The following is a 15,569-nucleotide window of genomic DNA, read 5'->3' as shown; positions in this document are numbered from 1 at the left end:
TTTATTTGCAAAATAAATAATTGCACTTTAGCTTCAGAATATTGTACCATATTCATTAATGTTTTATGTTAACAAATCTTCTGATCTTGGTTTTTGTACACATAAAGCTGAGCACCAAACGATGAGCAATGTTTCGTTTTTAGTATGATGTTGTACTTGGTATCTCTTATTCTCTTATTTAAAGAATATAAAACTACTCCCACAAATAAATATATGACAGCATAACGTGAATGACAGTATTTAGATTTTCTCAACAGACTTTGTCGCAGTTAAAATTTGCATATCATAAAAGCATCACCTGTCAAAAACTTATAAATTATATATTCTCTCTTAGGACAATAAATATTATAATCTATTGTTTTGTTATGCTTTTATAAAAAAATAGTCTCACTGTTTTACAAACAAGATGGTGAATTAGTTTTTATTTTTTTCCACAGTCTGGTGAACGATGCCAACGGCGAAGTTGAAATTTAGTAGTTTTTATGCTTAGAAGCGCATTTTGTGCAGCTGTATCATTTTCAAACACAGCTAAAACTAAATGCTTGCTACTTGCAAGAATATTGATTCCTTCTTCCAACACTTCCAAACTTTCGGAATTTAATATATAAATTTTTGCACCATGTTCAGTCACTCCTTCAAGATATCTCTCTACTTCATAACGCTTCATATCCTCTGGCAAACCTTCTACTTCTAAAATACGATTTCCTAAAATCAAAGGGGAAAAAATGTTAAGAAACATGTCATTCAAGCATATAAAATGTATTTGCTTATAAATAACTAAAAATCAAGTAAATTAATATGTATAATTATTTTTGTAGCAATTCCTGGAAATTACTTTTGACACAAGTTTAAAAATAAGGTAAAAGCCGTAATAAATAACAAGATTCCAAAAAATACAAGCTGACCTGACCTATCAGGCATTTCGATGATATCTGCTCGATCTGTTTGGCATCATTCATTGATAGCAGAGTTTTCATATTTTGCAAACACTACATCGAATAGAGAGTGGCTTAGAAAGAGAAAAATATGGACTGTGGCAATATCCGGGGCAGATCCATCTTCCTTTCCTTTTTTCCGTTGGGAGGAGAGGGGGGGGGGGGGTGAGGTTCATAATCAAAGGGCAATTTTTGAGTATAAATGAGAGGTCTGGGACTTGTTTTTCAAAATAAAAGTCTATAAATGCAGTTTTAAGCTATATTTGACCACTTGACAGGTCCTAGATCTGCACTTGGTCAGTATAGCATATTTTTCATAAGCTTGTGTAGCATAATTGACCAACATAGAAGTTGATCCTTCTTAGGTATGTTTTATATTTTGGATACTTTATTTATTTCTAATGAAAATAAGGGTATTGGCTGAGTTGTGTTCTATATTTCTTTATTTTTGCTCAAAATTACATTCAATAATAAAAATGTAGGTTACTCTCTTCCGTTTAACAGACTTTTTTCGTCCATTAACCAATTTTATGTATGGCTGTTTCTAAAAAATATAAATCAAATGATGACTGTTTCTATTTAATTTTCTAATTAGCTGAATTGACTGTTTTTAAGATGGACAGCACTTTGAGGAATTTCTTGCTACACAACTGCATCTTATCTTGCATTAGAAATCAGTAAAACATTCCACTGGCAGGGTTACCAACCTTGGAGAAACAATTTGAGGAGCATCTGCGGTGATTTTGAAGAGCATTTTGAAATTTTGCAGAGCAGCTCGGTATTGTGTATAAAATTCAATAAAAAACATCAACAATCAAAAAACCACTTATCTAAACTGTTTCTGAGCTTAGACAATCATTTTAAGCCCTAGGATAGAAATAAAAAAAATCCAGCTTTAAGCTATGTCATGTTGGAAAACACTCGGTTAGAAAATGCAGAGCAAAATAACTTTTTTGCGGAGCTGCGGAGTTTTGCTATTTTTGAAGAGGCACTCCCAAGATGCGGAACAGTTAGTAACCCTGCACTGGTCTATTGGACGATTCAACATAAATATGTACTTCTCTGCAAACAACATCATTGGTCTGTTTTAAATTTAATATTGAATAATGTTTGTATCTAAAATTATTTATATAAAGCTATTTGGAAAAAAACCCAAACAAATTATTTGTAAAACAAGTCAACCAATAGTTTGGCTAATAAATAGTTAAACATCGGCTAGGCTAGACAAAGTCCTCACAAAAACTGCAGAGTGCAAGTACGTATTACTGCTTCAACTCACTTATGCCCAATACAACAAACTGTAATTATGAACTTGATACAGGGGTAGGAGTGGCAATTTCAAAAATTTTAGGACACCATTTTGGTAAAATTTTAGGACATTCTAAGGACAACAAAAATTAAGTTTTGATAACTTAAATGTAATTTATAAGCTTTATTTTTGTAGTGGGTGATCAAACGTTTCAAATTCAATCTTGAAAACTATAACAGAATGCATTCAATCTTTTATTTTTCAAAACAGTTGGCACATTACGAAGTAGAAATATTTCATCTTACGATTTGAATCTGGGTTAATCTAAACAGGCAATTTAAAGGAAAATCTTCTAATGAATTTAACTTTATAATAAGTACACAAATAAACATATTAATACATAAACATACCTTTTTTGTCTCCCACTACTTTAGATTTCATGAACTTTAAAAATGTACTGCCAATAAGTTTGTTCAATTTTAGGTACAAAAAAATGAACAACTGGGATTTCTTTGTGTCGAAGTAGCACATATTTTTTGAGCAGGTCGGGGAGAAATGAGTCAAAATGTAAGTGTGCAAGTGTAAATGTATTTTTCAATGAATTTGCAGTTCTTGTCTAAATTGCCACCTTCATAATGAACAGATATGGATTTTAAGAAATAATGTTCAATAAATAAATACTGCTCAATCAATCACATACAGGCCAAAGAGTTAACCACCTTGTTTCAACATGTTGTAAAAAGACCTGATCAGCCAAAGCTTCAAGCAACTGAACTTGTGAGGAATGAAAATCTTCCCTCATGTTTGGTGGTACTCTAGACCATTGATGAATGTCTAATGCAAAATTATCTTTGTGAAGCAAACAGTTTTCAACTAGATTGCGCACAGCATTATGCACAATAAGTTCATATGCAAACAATAAGTTCCTATGTTAACCAGATTTGGGAACGACATCTCAGCTAACATGGTTTACATATTTTTAATTTCTTTTCAAGGAGGGAAAATCCAAAAAATATCAGATCCTTTTTTCCCCTCAACTAACTTTTTTTCTGCAACATCCGCTGCTCATCTGTTTTTATTTTCTTTATTATTTTATTCTTATATAGTTTTTTTTTTAGAAAAGGAATGACTGCAAGAGTTATTAAAGTATAGATAAAATAAACAGCTTTATATTTAGCATATGTTATGGTTAAATGCATCCTCTCCTCCCATCTTTGAGAAAAAAGGCAGCAGCAGCAGTGGTTTTTCTTTTTTAGATAAAATTTCTTAGGGTCTAACAAGTTCATTTTATCCAAAAAATATAGGCATATCATCATGAAAAGTTTCATTTTTACGTTGAATTTTCTTTTTCGGCACAAGTATGGAATAAAATAACAAAAATTTTCGGAATTTTAGGGCAAAACTCGAAATTTTAGGAACTTTAGGACAACTCCTACCCCTGTTGATAACAGAAAGTTAAGTGAAATTTCACCAAAATCTGCAATCCAATAATTGACTTTTTAACTATTGTTCCAATTCTCCACCATTTGCACCCCTCAGAATTTTGACATATGAAGCAAAATCTCCCTTCCTAATGTAACTAATAGAAGACAAATTTCTCACTCCTTACACAAAATGGATAAATAAATAAATAATTACCTCCTACTTCCAATATTGGTTGCGATGCCTGAGATGTTGAACAACTTCCTTTAGATCTTTGCTTTCTAGTCTTAGGAGGGCGATTGGCAGGAGAAAGGTGTGAAATGGAAGCACGTGGAATCCTTGCTATTGATGGCTGTTGAGGCAATAGCAATGGCCCAAGCTGTTGCTGCACAGGAGAACCCACCAAACACAAATCTTAAAACAGAATTTGAAAAAATTTATAACAATTGCTGTAATATTAATAAAATATGCTTTTTCACATTTGTTCAAAAAAAAAAAAGCTTGGCAAATTCCTACTTCTCCTTGGAGGAAAAATTACGTTTTATTTAGACTGCCACTAAATTTCAAAAACAACAAATCAATAAGCTTTTGATTTTATATTAAAATATGAAAACATAACGACCAGTGCGACCATTAGACGACCAGTGCGAAGCAATCAGACTCAAAATTTATAACTGTGGTGTAAAAATATCATTCGTAAGAAAGAGTATTCCTGATAAATTAATTTTAACGCCTTAAATGCTATTTGCAAAATTCTTTCTTAAAACATGCTATAAAGGCACACCACCTGAATAGAGACTTGATCTCTGGACCATTTGGATATAAAAAATTATTAAATAAAAACAAGAAACCCGACTGCGTAAAAACCAAAAAAACTAAAAGGAAAATTGTATAAGCCCGGTAGTTTAGAATGTTATTAAGTACCACTGAATAACTACTGTTGAAATAGTTTTATAACCATACACAGATAAGACAAATCATAAATTCAAAAGCAGAATAGAAGGATCAACAGTCGGGGCCCATTTCCTTTTGATTCAAGGAACCCCGTAAAATTTGAATGAGCCCCGACTGTTGATCCTTCTATTCTGCTTTTGAATTTATGATTTGTCTTATCTGTGTACGGTTATAAAACTATTTCAAGGGTGTAGTTATTCAGTAGTACTTAATAACATTCTAAACTACTGGGCTTATACACTTTTCTTTTTAGTTTTTTTTATTTTTACGCAGTCAGGTTTCTTGTTTTTATTTAATATTTTTTTATATGACACTTTCTTGTCATTTTATTGAGAGAGTTTGTTTGTATCGTGAGGTCTAGTAAGTAATTTGCGGTGGTCTAAACTACTGATAATTAGGGGGACCTAACTCCGCTTAAAGCCACATGTGCTTGACCTGCGGCAAAACTGCGCGAACTTAAGACAACCACAGCACAGCTATATTAACAGCCTGTATAACTCATGATGACGATAAATCGGAAACGTCGTCAATCAAATCTTTCTCGCAAAACTAAAAAAGACTGTTGAGAAAGTACACGTTGCGAAACTCAGTCCCTTGAATCAAGGCAAAAACAAATGCAACACGTTAGAGATGAAAATCGAATTAGTAGACTTTCTTTGTTTTGGTGCTTATTGCACGGGTTTATTTTGATGAGGACTACAATCTGAGTGTCTTGCCTCCATTACGCATAATATACTTTTTATTACAGTATAAAAAACAAATAAAGAACACATGAAAGAATTTACTTTAGAAAGAGGGGAAAGTACATCCGGAGAGAGGGTGTCTTGACCGACCGCCTCAAGTGGGAGAAGCAATCGCTTAGACCACTTGGTAAACAAAAAATATTCAGGCAGTGAAAACTACCTGCATTAGTTGCACGCAGGTAGCATGCGACTCAGTATGCAACACCAAACCTGCGCCGATCCCGAACTGACAAAATATGGCAACTGGTTGTTGATATGGTGAATTTTGATTACTGTCTTACCAAAATTGACCAAGGCATTTAGCCCCTAGAACGCCACATAGGAACAGACATACATACATAGACTGATAAACACATTACCTTCCTTTGCGTCGTGCAGTTGGGTAAAAAGTTGAATGCTGTACCAACTGAGCTACCTGGCTATCCCTTTTGACAATGCTAGCAGAGTTCGCATTTTAACTGAACAAAGCCATTTAGTTTTTAAACTATAATTTTTTTTTTTGTAAATAGGCAAAATGTGAATTCCTTATTTATCCCTGAAAGCCAGGAAAAAAATCTGTAAAATTATACCTTATTTTTATTGTTGGATGATGCCTTAAAAAAGTTATGGCATTCCCACCAAAATGCCTTTGGCCCATTCCATGAAAAAGCAACCATTTTCCTCTTCATGTAACAGATCATATATTTCATTAAAAAGTGGTGATTAAAAAAGTAATGAAATTTTTTGCTTAAAAAATTACACATGTCTGATTTCTTAAGCATTAAATTTTTACTCATTTCCCTTCATAAATTATTATTTTAAATGAAATACATGAGCTGTTATATGAAGGTTAAAATGTCTGTTTTTTGGGAAATTACCTCTTTGAAAAATAATAGAGTAAGTGCTCCAATAATCGGCCACAAGGACATAAACCTGCTTATAAATAGAATATGTATAACTCAAAATCGGATATAATGCATTCCCACATTCCTTTACCTCTCCCAATTATCACCCAATAACAGTGATGTTGTAAGTACATTTATTAAGTAGTAATGAGTCATTTTACTTTAAATGGTGTGCCCTTCGTCCTAGTTTGAGATTCTGCTTACTTTTTTCTTAAGATTACACATAATCTTTAAATGTTAAGTACCCTTGTTTTTTTCATTCTAATGAAAATTTGCTTTTACTTATGCATTAACGGATGGTATGACATAACGTTTCAATTAAAAAATAAACTCCTCTTCGACTCAATTAATTTTATAGGGGTGGCAGACCACTGGGTACTGAATTTTTATGCATTTCCAATTGTCGGCCATGGCAGAATGACCACTGTTTGGTTGGTCTACCCAACAGTTGACTGCATACTTAATATGGATTTTCTAATGCTTATCAAATAGTAATTAAAATAAAGTATTGACACAGTGGCAATTTAGTTGTTTTGAGTAAAAATTCCCTTTCTAACGATATTTCTTCAAAAGAAAATGTTTAAATTTTGTGCCTTAACTTTTTTTGACAAAAGAGTTGTTTCATCTTTTTACTGCTTCAAATGTTGATTTTAGTTTAGAATTCTCAAAAACAGGACTGAAAACAGGTTGTAAATTCAGTCCATCGTTTCGTTTAGAATACAAGTTTTAATAGTCAACTTGTCATTACCAAATGGCAATTTATCAGGATTTTTTAAAATTGAATGCTCTGACTACAATTAGTACTTAATCGGCAATAAATAAACATTCCCATTATAAGGAATTACGATGTAATACTTTAATAGTTACGTTAGCTCAAATTATTTCAATGAGCCTTAATCCTGTGATTATTCTTTCTATTGCTCAATTTGCTAAACTGTTGACTTCACCATAGCTGCCAACCTCAAGATAAAAAAAACAGGAGCAACGGGGTTTAAAATAGCATCAAGAAATCATGGCCCCTCTTAAACCTTCCTTCTGTACCATAAGCTTCTAAAAGGTTTAAGCACCATTCTAATGCTTTTCTGAATTTTCATGTTTGATTTTCGGCAAAACTACAACCAAGATTAAAATAAATTATTTTACAAAAAAAAAAAAAAAAAGCATCGTTACGTAGCTACATATTGAAAAGTAAAAAAACATAACTGTTTGATTTAATGAAACTGCAACCTCTTCTTTAAATATTTTTTAATACATATATGTGCATTAAAAATGCATTGCAAAAGAACATATTGAAAAATAAAACACACAATTACTTCTCATGCTTGGAAGTAAAGCTCTTATGTAACTTCATAGTAAAGGTCAATTCTCAGGAATTTTCCAAGTGGCCACTAGACCCCAAAATTTTAGTGGCCACCACTATTGCTAAGTTTTGAAATACAAACTAAGTGGGGGGAGGAGTTTTTACATCTTTTATAAACAAATGAATAGGACTTTGCACATTCTAAAAGAGTATAATTCAATACTTTTTTTACACTTAGAAAATTTAAGTTAAAATAGGTTTCTGATCTTTTTGCAAAAAAAAAAAAAAAATAATAATAATAATCATAAATAAATGAGAAGTCGGCAGGAAACAGCAGTTCAGATAAAATAGTTTCAGTTTATAGCAAAGCCTCCAAGGGAATGAAAATCAAATACAGATAAAATTTCCCTTAAAAATAATAAATTTAAATAAAAACATAATTTTTTACATTTTATGTTATTTTTAATAGTTTGTATTGAGATAAATATCCAATTCTGTTTTCGGAAACTTAGGCAATTAATAGTCTAGTCTACTTTCAGCTTGCGGATGACCAAACATGGTGACTACAGTCGAGTCTCGACTTACGCGAGGGATGCGTTCCAAGACCCTTCGCGTAAGTTGAAATTTCACATTGTGGAAAAGGGTATGTGTAAAAACTTTTATAAACATACCCATACGATTAAAGACACTTGTAAACACCACCTCAAACTGTTAAAAACCATTTCTTAACTATACATTACTGTTTCTTAAATAAAAAATTGAATTTTTATTTATTGTATTTAAAAAAATAAAAAAATCGTTTTATTTAGCAAAAAAAAAACTGCTACGATGCACAAAATCAATGATTAATGGAAAAGGAAGAGGTAAAATAAACCACTACAGTACGTACATTATGTAGTAAGAAAAACAAATGCACTATAGTAATTGAAACTTTCTCTTTTTCCTTCTATCTTCACAAACTTTAAATGAAACAGCGCTCTTAGGTGTCATTATATTTCATCAACTTTCCCATACAGAATGAAAAAAATAAATGGAAAATGAGGAGTAGTTATTTATATAAGCGATGTTCAGGCTAGTACGGTGTGGGAACATCCACTCTCAGCGATGCCAAAGGGATAAAGGTTCATTCACGAAAAAACCGCGATTCCCTTCGGAAAATTTTCATGTTGCGGGTGAAAAATTCGCTGCAGGAATAAAATTCTTTATCGGGGGAAAAAATCGTGTTATAGCCATTTCGCGTAAGTCGGATCGCGTTGTAGCGGGAGTCGACTGTACGCAAAAAAATTAAGATAATAGATTTTTGAATTAGTTGCATAAAAGTAATTATAAATAGTTAATAATCCTTAAAAACTATAATTTGGATGAAACAATCAGTTTTTAGCACATTAGGGTCTAAACCAATGAGGATAAAATAATATTCTGAAGAAAAAATTTTCATTTTTCCAAAACATAATTAAGAATTTTCCGAAAAAAAAAAAAGAAGCCCATTTTGAATTATTTTCAATAGTTTGCATTGCAATAAACAACTTATTCTGTTTTTGGAAACTTGACCCCTAAAAGAGACTTATGCAGAGCTGCCAACTGCTACGAAAAAAATCATAGTTTCTACAAACTACAGTCTTGATTTACAAGTCTTTTCATCAATAAGCTCACTTATTTTGCATTGAATAGGGGGTTCCTTGTGACCTCAAAGCACCTGAATGCAATAATCTCTAATTTTCTGCGATTTAACGTTGTTATTACGTATTTTTACTAATTTACAAAAATTGGCAGCTCTGCTTATGTACTTAAATCTTGCAAATGAACAAATATGGCGATTATGTCAAAAATTAGGATAGAAATATTTGAATTTGTTGCGTGCAAATAACTTAAAATCCTCATGAAACTACTATTTAATTGAAAATATTTAGCACATTAGCATCCAAAGCAGCGAGGATAAGATGAAATTTTAAATAGTATATATATTTTTTTCATTTCTCAAGAAAATTATTTAAAATAATTAAAAAAAAAATTGCAGCACACATTTTACTTTTTTTTTAATTAGTTTGCAATAAAAAAAACACACCCAAATCTACTCTGTCTTTGAAAACCTAAGCACTTTGCATCATCGACTTCCATCTTGTGAATGACCAAACATGGGGGCGATGTTTTACACGCAGCTGAAATGCTCAGTCAAAAACCGATGTTCTCCGAACATCGTTCCCCTGTGTTTATCCTAACACCAATGCTTCCAAAGCATCAAATTGTCTTCTCTTTTGTTGAGTTTGTACATAATCCCTGCCTTCAAGGATAAGGAAATTTCTTCTGAAATCAAAAAAAAGTGAAGAAAAGTCGAAAACTCTGAGAAACTCCGGGAAAAACGGAGCACTGGCAGCTATGCTTCACCATAGGTTTAAGAAACCTGGATTTTACTTAGACTAATTATTTCAAAGTAGGTATCACTTTTTATTACTGCTTCTAACCAAATATTTAATTCATTGGGTTTTCTTCACAAGGAAATCAAAATTTACTTCTTGTTTAAAAGTATGCTAATTCGTTTTAAAATAACATGGATTCAAAGTCGCATTACATTGCTACACACTCCATTTTAGTTTATTTATTATAAACTAATGTTCTTGTTGAAAGCTGTAAGATTACCTTCCATGACATTCCCCATTTCCCAATTTCAATTTACCCACATACAAGCCCGTCACTTGGGCAATTCAGGGGGGGGGGGACAGGGCAATTGACTCTTTATTTTCAAAACATAATTTAAATATCCATTTTTGCTTGTGTTTTGATTCTTATTTCCTACAAAATGCACTGAATTCATACCCTTTGCCACCTCCCCCTCCCAGAAAAACTTTGAAAATACGAACCTGCCAACATAATTCGTCTCACTCTAGTTCGTTCACAACAAAAGTACCTTTTTTTTATGATAAAATTTGTTTTTGATGTGTCAAGGTTTGCAAATCTTTTAAGTGCTTTTCGAATGTATTTTTACTTGCTTTGTTTTGAGGTGAAATTGCTTCCGAAACTGCGATTTTAATTTTATGTTCCATATCTTGAAGTTCCGTTCTAACGAACATGGACCAGTCAAGTGTCAATCATAGCGATCATTAATCCGCTCTTTATTGATCATGACTTCTATTCAGTCCTTATCGAAGCATCCAGTTAATACAGAAACTTTTTGCTCCAGGAGGGGAGAAAGGAGGAGCGAATCCAAGTTCCCATGTTTTCAAAATTCCTTTCCCCAAAACCCGGGTCTTTTCCATTCTTTAATTTTTATTTTACAGAAAATGATACTACTTTAGTAAGTGATGTAGAAGATATATAATAAAAATCTCAAGGGTACTTTTCAGAGAAAATCCTAAACGACGCTAAAATTGTTTTTTGGAAAAATAATATATACGTATCATTGTCACTTTTTTATTATTAACTAACTAATAATATAAAAAAGTTGAAGAGTTTGTTTGCTTGAACGCGCTAATCATAGGAACTACTGGTTCGAATTGAAAATTTCTTTTTGTGTTGAATAGTCCATTTATTGAGGAAGGCTATAAGCTAACTTTTAAAGTAGACTGACCGAAATATTTGTAATTGCAAATTAAATGTTTAATTAATTATTTAGCTCTATGAATTCCTCATAGATGGTGGGGTAAGTTTAGTTCCATGAATTCCTAATAGATGGTTGGGTAAGTTAACTCTTCGAGAGGGCGCTGGCCCACAGTGTTGATAGCTACGAGGAACCACGCCCATGCTAAGATGTTGTGATCAGCGAACAGATTTTTGATAATTTTTTTTAATGTTCAGGTACATAATGTGATTTTGTAGGGTTTTTCTATTGGTTTTTGTTTTCCTTATTTCTTCAACGTTTGTTTTTGTAGTTGAAGATAGTTACTTATCAAAGTAAATAATTTGATTTGTCATATTATTCAATTGTGATTGTTCTTTATAACGTTTCTATTATAGTATTGTTTATTTGGCGAAACACTTTAAAGTGCAGAGGAAAAACTTGCTAAAGAGCAGGGTTATGGTAGCGTGGTTGCTTGGGGGCTCGTTAAGCGACGAACTATGTAGTTGAAGGATTATTTTGAGCTTTAAAGCTACTGTTAACATTTTTATGTGTTTTGGCAAATAGTTTTAAATTCCAAAGAGGCTTTAATAGTCTTTTGAAAAGGTGTGTATGCATTCTAGATGAAGAAAAATGATCATTTCACATCAAAAAGGGGGCGGAGGCCATGGATTTTTTTTGTTCAACTGACTTCCTTTAACTTCTTAGCACGGGTATTGCCATGTGGGTACTGCTAGTTAATGATAAAATCTCTGATCCATATGTGTGCAGAAGGATACATTGCACATACATTTATAAATGCGAATTAAATTCTTAATTGTTTTAACTTTTCAAATTATTAAGTTACACATAGAAAATCTTCCAAGTAACAAGCTAATTTAAAAGCAAAATTGTCCATTAAGATTAATGTAAAAGAGTTACTACTTTGTGGATTCAAAGCAGGTCTTTCAGAAGAGTAGCCATATCAAAATTAAAAACGCTTTACAAGAATTAAAGACATAAATGATAACTTCTTGAAACATGAGTTTCAAGAACAAAAAGATTCTTTTAGAGAGCAACTAAATAATCAACAGCATTTTTATCGAGAAAAAATTGCTTGCTAGATTGAAATTATGTTTAGCACAATTTGACAGAGAAACAAAATTGCAGCGGTGAAACTTTGCACCATTAAATGAAATTAACAGTGATTGACAAAAGAAAATATTTTTATTTTTAAATAAAAGAAAGAAAAAAACTTGTGCCTCTTTTAACGTTCTGTTTATTCAACAAAATAAATGTTCCTAAAATAATTAATATCTAACTTCAGCAGCAATAATAGGTATAAAAATTAGAAGCTTTCTCAAGTTTCGATGCTTTTCACAAGTAAAGATCCAATGTTTACTAAGACAAGAAATATTCTTATTTCAATATTTTACAATTTTCATTTTGCTAGATTCCTTTTTTGAAACATCAAAAATATTCACTAAAGATTAATGCAAAACAATAAAAAGTTTTATTGGACTTGGCAGACTTGGATTGCAAAAATTTATTTTTTAAAACGGTTGACTTTTTCTATCAATTGAACTTGCCTTTTGTAATAATTGAAATGGCGTTGTAATACAGAAAGCTTTAAAAATTAGTATAAAGCTATTTATGTTTTGCAGAATAAGTTAGTTAAAACAGTCTTAAGTTTTTCCAAGACAACGCAAGGCTTATTGTTACATCATTTGTTATGTAGTTCAGAAAACCAACAGCAGCAAACTTGTATGCAAGTCTGATCCCACAGGTTGAAGTTTGTTACAATGCTTTCATTCTGACTTTTTCTTTTTATGGTTATTAGATAAGTATTGAACAACGGTAAAATGAAAGAAGTAAATTTCAACTATTGTTTGTAATGATCTTGGTGACATAAATAATCTTTGAAGGAACTGGGTTATGTAATTTCCAGCCACACAATTTAGCTTTGTGGAAATTAGGACAGGAAAGCAGCAATAAGAATTTGGAGCATAATAGTGTTCTAATGCATCATTTTTTAAAAGAAAACTCTTATGTTTCGCTCTGAAAATGCATTGCTTTAATAGCTAAGTTCTTTACAGCATCATGCTTATTTTTCAAGGATTGTATTTGATTTTCAAACAAATTATATATTCATTCAAACAGCACCCACAGAAAGGAAATCTTCAATGCTCATAACATGTGACTTCAAACAATTTTATCTATCAGCTCTTTTTATTAAATATTACTGATTATGTTGATACTTATAGTTATTTAGTAACAATTAGTACTAATTATTGACAATAATTTAAATCCAGTGCTAAGGTCAAATTGCAAGCAAATACCAAACAACTTGGTTTCAACACCTAGAGACTGCAGCTGGCATGCTGAAATATTTTAGCAAATAGTGTGAAGATTGGGAAGGCCAAATTGCAGTTTCTGGATGCAGTAATTGAACTCTTTGGTACTTGCTTTAACAAATGTAAAGATTTAATATAAATGCTCATAAATTCTAACTCATGAGATAAATTTCTTATTTTGTGAGAAAAAATTCTACACCAATTATTGACATAAAATCAGACATTAGTTTAAAGACAGATAAAAATATTATGATAAAATCAGCCATTGGTTTAAGACAGCTATTACTGCTATAAGTTGTTTTGAAGTAAAATGTATAGGAATAAAAATCAAATGAAAGCAGAAATATTAAGTAACATGATAGACGTAACAAATTTGGTATTTTTTCATATTTATCCTTAAATAACACTAATTTGTACTTTACTGTTATTACTCTGAGGAATATAAAATTAGTAATATTCAAAATCTATGTTAAATATACAAATAACGATAAAAATCATTAGACATGTGTTTTGGGGCGACAAAATCTACTTTCAAGGCAAACATTTGAGCTTATGGGTTCAAAAACAAGTTCATTTTCATTGAAAAAGGGGTTCATCATACCCATCAAAATATACGACTGCAATTCTTACATTTAATATTATTCATGCATTTAACACTAATTTTGAATTTTAAATATTAGTCCCACAAAGTTTTTGCTTTCTATAATGAATATGCTCAGGTTTGAATAGCAGAGTTGGCAGTGGGTTTAAGATTTTGACAAATAAACACAATTTTCACTATCGGAGTACTAACTTTTGTGCTTCTAATAAAGTTTAAAATTTTGTTTTATCCATCTTCAGTACCTTGAATACATAGTTAAAAGGAAACTCTTTACTATATCTGAATATAGAATCACTTTTAGATCCCTACAACCATCTGTTAAACATTTAGTACTTACACCCAATCCAATCAAATCATTATTTGCTATGTTAAAGGCAATGAAGTTGATTCGTATTTGTCTTCTTTTCTATTTAGCTCATCTAAAACAAACTGTGACGTGCAAAGTTTGATACAATTTAATCCCATTTTGGTGACGAAATGTGACAAAAAAACTAATACATAAATTATTATAGAATATACTTATGTATTGGAATTCATGATATATTATCACTTTAAAAGCTATTTTTGTTTCCCTTTATTATTTTTAATTAACAATTTTAACTATAAATATGATCAAGTAGTTTTTTTTCAAGAAATTAAAGTATTTTAGAAAACACAGGAATTTCAAAAATGATTGAATCAAATTGGTGAACTGCTTCTGCCGACGTTTGCCAAACAAACACATATTGGGTGGTCTGGAATAATGAAAATGATAGTTCATCAGACAATGGATCTTGTTCCTAGACTGGTTGTACCCAGATTAGGCATCTTGGCATCACTGCTGTCTCTTCAGAGCAATCCCCCCCCCCCCAAAAAAAGAAAATGATGGTTTTGGAACAGCTACTCTGACATGAATGTGGGCAGCATGCAATTCCTGTTGAATAGTTTTCATGGATGGGTTTTGAAGGAAGGTAATCATATCCGACATTATTTGTGGCTTGTGTCTTTGGGCAGCAATCCTCTTCAACACTGATCTATCACAGTTGTTCAACTTTTCCTTCCAACCACTGCCGTGCTTCAAAGAAGACACCTCACCCAGATTTGTTAAAGCTGTCATAACCCTTGACACAGAGATCATTGCAACCCTACAAGGTTGGCTGTTCGGTACAATGACACTCCAGCAAGGCAAGCTCCAATAATCATGTCTCTTAAGGCATCAGAGACATCAAACACAATTACACTTAGCTAGGAACAAAATTTTCTCATGCAACTCTCACACTGCCAAATGCTTAACAGATACCTTCTCTTTCACCATTCCTAGTTGGCACTGTTGCGACATGTGGTGTCAATTTATAGGATGGTTGAAGGACAATTCATTTTTTTAATAAGTGTTCCCATTATTTTGACTTATACAATTTATTGATATTAGAGTATTGAATTGAGAACCCAATGTCTTAATATGATTATACTTTTTAAGCACAATATAAGTATATTTCTCACATTTTTAAATCACATTCATGAGCTGTGGGAAACTAAGTTTTTTCAATTATATTTACTTTATAATGCATATAATGTAACCATGCAAATGATCTAAAACATTCTGCTTTTAACAGACG

At 31.7% G+C, this 15,569-nt stretch overlaps 1 protein-coding gene across 1 annotated transcript in view; it reads right to left on the bottom strand.

The window, feature by feature from the left end:
- Positions 1-270: 270 nt before the first annotated feature.
- LOC129218928 (cAMP-regulated phosphoprotein 21-like) overlaps positions 271-15,569 on the bottom strand; it is a 96,984-nt gene continuing 81,685 nt past the window's right edge. Inside the window, 2 exon segments of the mRNA XM_054853249.1 lie at positions 271-705; positions 3,823-4,020. Coding sequence (XP_054709224.1) covers positions 422-705; positions 3,823-4,020 — 482 coding nt within the window. The 3' untranslated portion in view covers positions 271-421.

Source organism: Uloborus diversus, chromosome 3 (assembly GCF_026930045.1).
Source record: "Uloborus diversus isolate 005 chromosome 3, Udiv.v.3.1, whole genome shotgun sequence".
Taxonomy (NCBI): Eukaryota; Metazoa; Arthropoda; class Arachnida; order Araneae; family Uloboridae; genus Uloborus; species Uloborus diversus.
This window is presented reverse-complemented; position numbering and strand designations above follow the sequence as displayed.